The sequence below is a fragment of the Salvelinus sp. IW2-2015 genome, unplaced genomic scaffold (genome assembly GCF_002910315.2).
Source record: "Salvelinus sp. IW2-2015 unplaced genomic scaffold, ASM291031v2 Un_scaffold2906, whole genome shotgun sequence".
Taxonomy (NCBI): Eukaryota; Metazoa; Chordata; class Actinopteri; order Salmoniformes; family Salmonidae; genus Salvelinus; species Salvelinus sp. IW2-2015.
In genome coordinates this window covers 2,705-12,659 of record NW_019944204.1, presented here as the reverse complement: position 1 = coordinate 12,659, position 9,955 = coordinate 2,705, and the positions used below count along the sequence as shown (strand labels likewise).

The window sequence follows — 9,955 nt, the reverse complement described above, 5'->3', positions numbered from 1 at the left end:
CACCGGCCAAAAGCTTCCTCTCTTACTTTACTTTGCAATGTTGGCTCAATAGGCTATTTGGAAGTTGATACACTTGGTAACACCACAGGACCAGATTAGTATTTTATTCTTCCAGTAGAATCATTTGCTTACAACCTGTGTTTCATGATTTGTATTATAAATATTGCTAAGGGCCTGTTTTGGCTGCCACTGCTGTAAGACAAGACTTTGCCACATGTCCTGGACTGTAGCACATCCCTGGTGATTTGGCTAATACAATCCAGCAGTGGGCTATTTTATCTAAATTAGCTATTGATCTCTGTAGTAAATACTCCTGGTGTAGTATTGGGATATGTTTTCATTCTTTTCTGAACAGACTGCAGAGTTGCTGCAGCACCTTGGGGTCCTTGGGCGCAGCGGTCTAAGGCACTGCAATCTCCAGTGCGTCCCTGGTCTGAATCCAGGCTGCCATACACATCGGCCGTGATTGGGAGTCCCGATATGCGGCGCACCAATTGCCCGCGTTCGTCAGAATATGTTCTTAACTGATTTGCCTAGTGAAATAATAAAATAATAATTTACCTTTTAAGATTCTGTGAAAGTTTCCAGTCATCTAAAATGTAGAGTTGCATGAAATCCGTTTATAAAAGGATACATTTTTCCAGGACTCCAGGCTACAATAAATGTACTCCATGTGTGCAAATTCTGCAAGCGGCTCCACACCACTGCTCTATGCCAGTACGCTAAAGCCATAATGCATGCAATGCTTTATTATAAAGGTATTTTATTTAATGTGTTCTTGTACCTCAGAGCCCCCCAGGTCACCACCTCTTAGGCTCACTTTTGGTTCCAGCACCTCCCAACTTACACATTAACCACTGGAGAAGTGGGTAGCTGCTGCTGCCTCCTCCAGGACACATCTACTTTACATAGAGTTCATCAGGCTGTTGATTGTAGCCTGTGGAATGTTGTCCCACTCATCTTCAAAGGCTGTGTGAAAATCCTGGATATTGGCGGGAACTGGAACAAGCTGTCGCACACATCGATCCCAAACATGCTCAAATGGTGACATGTCTGAGTATGCAGGCCATGGAAGAACTGGGACATTTTCAGCATTTTAAATTGTGTACAGATCCTTGCGACATGGGGCTGTGCGTTGTCATGCTGAAACATGAGGTGATGGCGGCGGATGAATGGCAGGACAATGGGCCTCGGGATCTTGTCATGGGATCTCTGTGCATTCAAACTACCATCATTAAATGCAATTGTGTTGGTTGTCTGTATCTTATGCCTACCCATATCATAACCCTGATACCACCATGGGGCACTCTGTTCACAACATTGACATCAGCGAACCGCACGCCCACAACGCCATACACTGCAGTCTGCAGATGGTGAGGCTGGTTGGGCATACTGCCAAATTCTCAAAAATAACGTTGGAGGTGGCATAAGGTAGAGAAATTCACATTAAATTATCTGGCAACAGCTCTGGTGGAAATTCCTGCAGCCAGCTTGCCAATTGCACGTTCCCTCAAAACTTCAGACATCTGTGGCATTGTGTTGTGAAAAAAACAGCACATTTGAATTTATTAGAGATCACCATAATCTGCTGCCAAGCACTTACTCAGCTACTCGTCTCCAGCACAAGGTGAACCTGTGTAATGATAATCATGCCATTTAATCAGCTTCTTGATATGCCACAGCTGTCAGGTGGATGGATTATCTTGGCAAAGGACAAATGCTCACTACCAGGGATGTAAACAAATGTGTGCACAAAATTTGAGAGAAATAAGTTTGTGTATCAGTAACATTTCTGGGATTATTTTACCTCATGAAACATGGGACCAACACTTTACATGTTGCGTTTGTTTCTTCAGTGTAAACAGTATTGTTCTTTTTTTCTCATACAAATTATCAATAACGAAATGTAAATTAAACTAAATCAGCCTGCTTTCATGTTCTAATCAGGTTCCTACACAGGCTGAGAAGGATCCTGTAAGAGCGGAACATTATCTGGTGACAGTAGTCCTTGTAGTCTTGGAGGCCCAAAAACTTCTCAGCTGTAGATATAATGATGTCCAGCTTCTTGGACCTCTTGTGCAGTACAATTAATAACTGTGGTTATAAATACTAAAATATCCACTTTCACAATATGTGTATCCAGATCACTTGATTGACGTACAACATTTTCAACTGGTTGTGGTGCATCCACCACCATATCTTCTATAGAACTGTGGCCTCTTGTCCCTATAACTCTCTTAAATACACTTAGGTTGGAGTCGTTAAAACTCATTTTTCAACCACTCCACAAATTTCTTGTCAACAAACTATAGATTTGGCAAGTCGGTTAGGACATCTACTTTGTGCATGACACACGTAATTTTTCCAACAATTGTTTACAGACAATTATTTCCCTTATAATTCACATATATCACAATTCCAGTGGGTCAGAAGTTTACATACACTAAGTTGACTGTGCCTTTAAACAGCTTGGAAAATTCTAGAAAATGTAAACTCTCCTCACCTGAATGTAAACCGTTCATCTGTACAAAAAAAATAGTACGCAAGTATAAACACCATGGGACCACGCAGCCGTCACACCGCTCAGGAAGGAGACGCGTTCTGTCTCCTAGAGATGAACATACTTTGTTGCGGAAAGTGCAAATCAATCCCAGAACAACAGCAAAGGACATTGTGAAGATGCTGGAGGAAACAGGTACAAAAGTATCTATATCCACAGTAAAACGAGTCCTATATCACATAACCTGAAAGGCCGCTCAGCAAGGAAGAAGCCACTGCTCCAAAACCGCCCTACAAAATCCAGACTACGGTTTGCAACTGCACATGGGGACAAAGATTGTACTTTTTGGAGAAATGTCCTCTGATCTGATGAAACAAAAATAGAACGTTTGGCCATAATGACCATCGTTATGTTTGGAGGAAAAAGGGTGAGGCTTGCAAGCTGAAGAACACCATCACAACTGTGAAGCACGGGGTGGCAGCATATGTTGTGTGGGTGCTTTGCTGCAGAGGAACTGGTACACTTCAAAATAGATAGCATCATGAAGAAAGAAAATTATGTGGATATATTGAAGCAACATCTCAAGACATCAGTCAGGAAGTTAAAGCTTGGATGCAAATGGGTCTTCCAAACGGACAAGACCCCAAGCATACTTCCAAAATTGTGGCAAATGCCGTATTGCACAACAAAGACAAGGTATTGGATGGCCGTCACAAAGCCCTGACCTCAATCCTATAGAAAATTTGTGGGCGAACTGAAAAAGCATGTGCGAGCAAGGAGGCCTACAAACCTGACTCCGGTTACCACCGCTTTGTCAGGAGGAATGGCCAAAATTCACCCACCTTATTGTGTGGAAGCTTGGGGAAGCTACGTAAAACGTTTGACCCAAGTTAAACAATTTAAAGCAACGCTACCAAATACTAATTGAGTGTATTTCTTACTTCTGACCCACTGCGTATGTGATGAAAATAAAAGCTGAAATAAATAATTATCTACTATATTTCTGACATTTCACATTCTTAAAATAAAGTGGTGATCCTAATTGACTAAGATAGGGAATTTTACTAGGATTAAGTGTCAGGAATTGTGAAAAACTGAGTTTAAACGTATTTGACTAAGGTGTATGTACACTTCCGATTTTCAACTGTAGGAGATTCGCTGTACAGTCCTGATCCTTGACACCTCAACCTCTTTCACCCTAACAGGGCACTCTGAAATTCGGGAAAACGACCCCCACCACAGTTGCATAATTTTACATTAACATACTCAACAATAACATATTCCTTCCATCTGCAAACACTTGACATGTGGCCAAACCTTTACATTTCTTGCGTTGCATCGGGTTTTACACAAACTCTGTTATGGGGTATCTTATATATCCCAGCTTTACATAGGGTGGTAGATACTCTTCATCAAACAACAGTAATAGAGATGAACTTTGCTCCTTTTCACATTCTCGATACGGGTCAAGTGATGTGCATTTGCGTTGTCCTTCTTTGGGATTTGGTTGGCAGATCGCATCCAACTCTTAGGTGCATACACCCAGTGGCGGTTCTAGACCATTTCAACTGGGGGGGCCAAGCTGGGGCCAGTTGTACTGTTATAGAGGCCAGTTACATTAGACGTTATTGTTGTTAATCGTTTTCTTCACTGCATTGCAGGCATAAGACCATGTTCATTAATCATCATCGTTGCACTGTCTAATAACGGATGTAAAAAAAGAACGATAGCAAAAAATTTTATTGTAAAATGATTTCATACTCCACATTTAGGGGGCCACAAGGGGGTCCGAAATTGTTGTCACAGGGGCACTGCCCCCCTCGCCCCCAGAACGCTAGTGCATACACCGCCCACCTACTGTACTGGTGTGAGGCCATTCATAGCCTACATACATTCAATTCATTTATACTCTGATTCATACAAAATTGCCCCGACAAACTATTTGCCCTCTAAAAAATGTGAGGAAAAATGTCTTGGTTCGTGCAGGAGACTGTGACCTAGGGGGTTTGTCATGGTCTGGGGCGGTGTGTCACAGCATCATCGGACTGAGTTTGTTGTCATTGCAGGCAATCTCAACGCTGTGCGTTACAGGGAAGACATCCTCCTCCCTCATGTGGTACCCTTCCTGCAGGCTCACCCTGAACATGACCAGCATGACAATGCCACCAGCCATACGGCTCGTTCTGTGCTTGATTTCACGCAAGACAGGAATGCAGTGTTCTGCCATGGACAGCGAAGAGCCCGGATCTCATTCCCATTGAGCACATCTGGGGACCTGTTGGATCGGAGGGTGAGGGCTAGGGCCATTCAATTTCTGTTAGTGTTAAGATATTTTAATCAAGGTTTAAGATAAATGATTAAATAAGTCTACACAGAAATTAACCATTAGGATTAGAAGTTATGTAGCATGTACATGGGAAGAATGGAATGTATGTGTTGTGTGTGTCTAAAGAAAACTAAGTGGATCATTAACCTATGTTTGAACGACCAAGCTATAACTCTGTAGAGATATGGGAAGACAGCAAGAGCCCCTCTAGGTTTTCCATCTGGGGGGGGGGGACTGGAACGTCAGCTTAAGTGGTAATAAACTGTGGTGAGACTTCAGGAGATAATCCAGATATTGTGTGTAAGGTATGTGCGTTGGTGTGTTGGAATGGACTTTTGGTCAGCTTTGTCCTTGTCGGAGAAGAGGGACATTTAGAAAGCTATGACGCTGTGTGTGATATATAACCTAATGTACATGGTTTTTTGAGTAGAGCTCTCTCGAGAATAAAGCTATTGATTAATTTGGACACTGGTCTCTCTATTTTATGCAAATAAGAACCTTACAAATTCTTATAAATGGACGGAGTGTTTGCATTGTTATAATTAAATTGGTTAACGAACATATAGGAAACAAATTCCTTTATCAGTTAGTCACATGTCTGTGGAACTTGTTCAGCTTCTGTCTCAGTTGTTAATCTTGTGTTCATACAAATATTTACACATGTTAAGTTTGCTGAAACTAAACACAGTTGACAGTAAGAGGGTGTTAATTTTTTTGCTGAGTTTATTTTTACATTGTCAGCTCAGGGATTCGATCCAGCAACCTTTCGCTTACTGGCTCAACACTTTAACCACTAAGCTACCTGTATGTATTCATATAAGTATGCTGGTACTGTATGTATTCATATAAATATGCTGTGCAATACGAAAAGGAGAATAAAACTATTCTAAAAGTATCTCATAAGTCAAGAAAATTATGAACTATATCATCCTCCACTCACTACCACAAGGGTTAGAAACTCATTTCATATAACTTTAAAACACTGGCAGTTTGTCTACTTCACTTCTTTAGTCTACTCTGATCACTCCAGACAGCTCAGTGAATAAAACAAATGCTGACAATACTGGTGTCAAATCATGCAAGTGTCAGTAGCATGAAATAATATTTACCTTCTCATTGAAACAGTTCTACTGCAACTTTTCATACACAGTGGAAAGTTGTAACGAACAACAAACTTAGATAGATAGCACCTGCTCTTACCATGATTAACAGATGTCCCAATCTTCTCCTCCTCTTCTTCATCTTTAATGCTGACATTCAGCTCCAGTGTTTGACTGCAGTCTTCCAGCTTCACTGATGCCATCTCTGGATCCTGCAGTGTAAACTGGGCTCCACTGTCACAATCAGGACCCAGTGACTGTAGGTTTGGACTCAGTGTGGAAGGAGAGAGGCAGGCTGGGTCTGTTCTCACTGTTGATGTTACCGGCCTCATACCTGAGTCGGGAAATAGTACAAGAGAAACATACCCAAAAGTTATTTTATTGAAAGTTCTGGCAAGGTCTTTATTCTCTATTAAATATATTATATTTTTTCATGTTCAATTATCTAATTCAGTGCTGGACTTGGACTGAAATAGTTGCCGATACTCATTTTGGGTGCTGGTACTGTTTATATTTAGGTGCAGGAGCTCCACAATACTTTTGAGCTAATACTTAACCTGTAGTAGATAAATGCATAAATGACTCAAACCATTTAGTACAAGGTTACAGTTAGTTTTAGGCAGCACTATGTGCTATTTTCCTTAATAACCTTGTATTCACTGTTTTACTTCAATTTTTTTATTTATATGTCCTGTTCACACCATAGTAACGTTTATAGATAAAGACAAACTGAATGTGTCAATATTATTAATAATAGGTTGGGTCTTCACGAATGCACAGGCCTGGGAGGGCAGAGTGTGGTATCTAACAGAGAGCGGAAACGGTGCGAGCACCTTGTTTTTATGTTAGGAGAGGCTGCAATTTTCCCTAAGTGAAATAGTAGTTGGTAAGTCAAATTTATTTCACATTGTTTGGGTTTAGAGCCTCTGTTTTCGACATCAGTGCTGAGCCCTTATCTGCCAACCCGGATGTCCTAGCCGTGTCTGAATCCTGGCCTACGAAGACCACCAAAAACTCTGAAATCTCCCATCCTAACTACAAAATTTTCAGACAAGATAGAACGGCAAAGGGAGAGTGTTGCAATGTACTGCAGAGATAGCCCTGCAGAGTTCTTGTCCTACTATCCAGGTCTGAACCCAAACAATTTGAACTTCTACTTTTAAAAATCCACCTCACTAAAACAAGTCTCTCACCGTTGCCGCCTCCTTTAGACCACCCTCTGCCCCCAGCTGTGCTCTGGACACCATATGTGGACTGATTGCCCCCCGTCTATCTTCAGAGCTCGTGCTGCTAGGTGACCTAAACTGGGACAATGCTTAACACCCAGCCATCCTACAATCTAAGCTTGATGCCCTCAATCTCACACAGATTATCAATGAACCTACCAGGTACCACCCAAAGCCGTAAAACACGGGCGCCCTCATAGATATCATCTAACCAACTTGCTCTCTAAATACACCTCTGCTGTTTTCAACCAAGATCTCAGCGATCACTGCCTCATTGCCTGCATCCGTAATGGGTCAGCGGTCAAATGACCTCCACTCATCACTGTCAAACGCTCCCTGAAAAACTTGCAGCGAGCAGGCCTTTCTAATCGACCTGGCCCGGGTATCCTGGAAGGATATGACCTCATCCCGTCAGTAGAGGATGCCTGGTTATTCTTTAAAAATAAGCATGCCCCATTCAAGAAATGTAGAACCAGGAACAGATATAGCCCTTAATTCTCTCCAGACCTGACTGCCCTTAACCAACACAAAAACATCCTGTGGCGTTCTGCATTAGAGTCGAACAGCCCCTGTAATATGCAACTTTTCAGGGAAGTTAGAAACCAATATACACAGGCAGTTAGAAAAGCCAAGGCTAAATTTTCTTCCTGCAACACAAACTCAAAACAGTTCTGGGACACTGTAAAGTCCATGGAGAATAAGAACACCTCCTCCCAGCTGCCCACTGCACTGAGGATAGGAAACTCTGTCACCACAGATAAATCCACTATAATTGAGAATTTCAATAAGCATTTTTCTACGGCTGGCCATGCTTCCACCTGGTTACCCCTGCCCCGGTCAACAGCACTGCACCCCCCACAGCAACTCGCCCAAGCCTTCCCCATTCTCCTTCTCCCAAATCCAGTCAGCTGATGTTCTGAAAGAGCTGCAAAATCTGGACCCCTACAAATCAGCCGGGCTAGACAATCTGGACCCTTTCTTTCTAAAATTATCTGCCGAAATTGTTGCAACCCCTTTTACTAGCCTGTTCAACATCTCTTTCGTGTCGTCTGAGATTCCCAAAGATTGGAAAGCAGCTGCGATCATCTCCCTCTTCAAAGGGGGGGAACACTCTTGACCCAAACTGCTACAGACCTATATCTATCCTACCCTGCCTTCTAAGGTCTTCGAAGCCAAGTCAACAAACAGATTACCGACCATTTCGAATCCCACCGCACCTTCTCCGCTATGCAATCTGGTTTCAGAGCTGGTCATGGGTGCACCTCAGCCACGCTCAAGGTCCTAAACGATATCTAAACCGCCATCGATAAGAAACAATACTGTCAGCCGTATTCATTGACCTGGCCAAGGCTTTCGACTCTGTCAATCACCACATCCTCATCGGAAGACTCGATAGCCTTGGTTTCTCAAATGATTGCCTCGCCTGGTTCACCAACTACTCTGATAGAGTTCAGTGTGTCAAATCGGAGGGCCTGTTGTCCGGGCCTCTGGCAGTCTCTATGGGGTGCCACAGTGTTCAATTTTTGGCCGACTCTCTTCTCTGTATACATCAATGATGTCGCTCTTGCTGCTGGTGTTCTCTGATCCACCTCTACGCAGACGACACCATTCTGTATACTTCTGGTCCTTCTTTGGACACTGTGTTAACAACCCTCCAGACGAGCTTCAATACCATACAACTTCCTTCCGTGGCCTCAACTGCTCTTAAATACAAGTAAAACTAAATGCATGCTCTTCAACCGATCGCTGCCTGCACCTGCCCGCCCGTCCAGCATCACTACTCTGGACGGTTCTGACTTAGAATATGTGGACAACTAGAAATACCGGTGTCTGGTTAGACTGTAAACTCTCCTTCCAGACTCCACATCTCCCAATCCAAAGTTAAATCTAGAATTGGCTTCCTATTTCCTAACAAAGCATCCTTCACTCATGCTGCCTAACATACCCTCGAAAAACTGACCATCCTACCGATCCTCGACTTCGACGATGTAATTTACAAAATAGCCTCCAATACCCTACTCAATAAATTGGATGCAGTCTATTACAGTGCCATCCGTTTTGTCACCAAAGCCCCATATACTACCCACCACTGCGACCTGTACGCTCTCGTTGGCTGGCCCTCGCTTCATACTCGTCGCCAAACCCACTGGCTCTAGGTCATCTACAAGACCCTGCTAGGTAAAGTTCCCCCTTATCTCAGCTCGCTGGTCACCATAGCAGCACCCACCTGTAGAACTGCTCCAGCAGGTATATTCTGGTCACCCCCAAAGCCAATTCCTCTTTGGCCGCCTCTCCTTCCAGTTCTCTGCTGCCAATGACTGGAACAAACTCAAAAAAATCTCTGAAACTGGAAACACTTATCTCCCTCATAAGCTTTAAGCACCAGCTGTCAGAGCAGCTCACAGATTACTGCACCTGTACATAGCCCATCTATAATTTAGCCCAAACAACTACCTCTTCACCTACTGTATTTTATTTATTTAGCTCCTTTGTACCCCATTATTTCTATTTCTACTTTGCACATTCTTCCACTACAAATCTACAATTTCAGTGTTTTACTTGCTACATTGTATTTACTTCGCCACCATGGCCTTTTTTGCCTTTACCTCCCTTATCTCACCTCATTTGCTCACATTGTATAAGAGTTATTTTTCTACTGTATTATTGACTATCTGTTTGTTTTACTCCATGTGTTGTGTATGTGTCGAACTGCTTTGCTTTATCTTGGCCAGGTCGCAATTGTAAATGAGAATTTGTTCTCAGCTTGCCTACCTGGTTAAATAAAGATGAAATAAAAATAATT

General features: G+C 42.7%; 1 protein-coding gene across 2 annotated transcripts in view; it reads right to left on the bottom strand.

Annotated features, from left to right (window-relative positions):
• The window catches only part of LOC112074966 (zinc finger protein 34-like), a 182,657-nt gene extending 176,364 nt beyond the window's left edge, over window positions 1–6,293 (bottom strand). Inside the window, exon 1 of one of the 2 annotated variants that reach the window (XM_070440726.1) lies at window positions 6,027–6,293. In XM_070440726.1, the coding sequence (XP_070296827.1) occupies window positions 6,027–6,258 (232 nt within the window). In that variant the 5' untranslated portion in view covers window positions 6,259–6,293. The remainder of the gene's footprint in view (window positions 1–6,026) is intronic. The other variant, XM_070440725.1, reaches the window with a different exon arrangement.
• Between the last annotated feature and the right edge of the window lie 3,662 nt (window positions 6,294–9,955).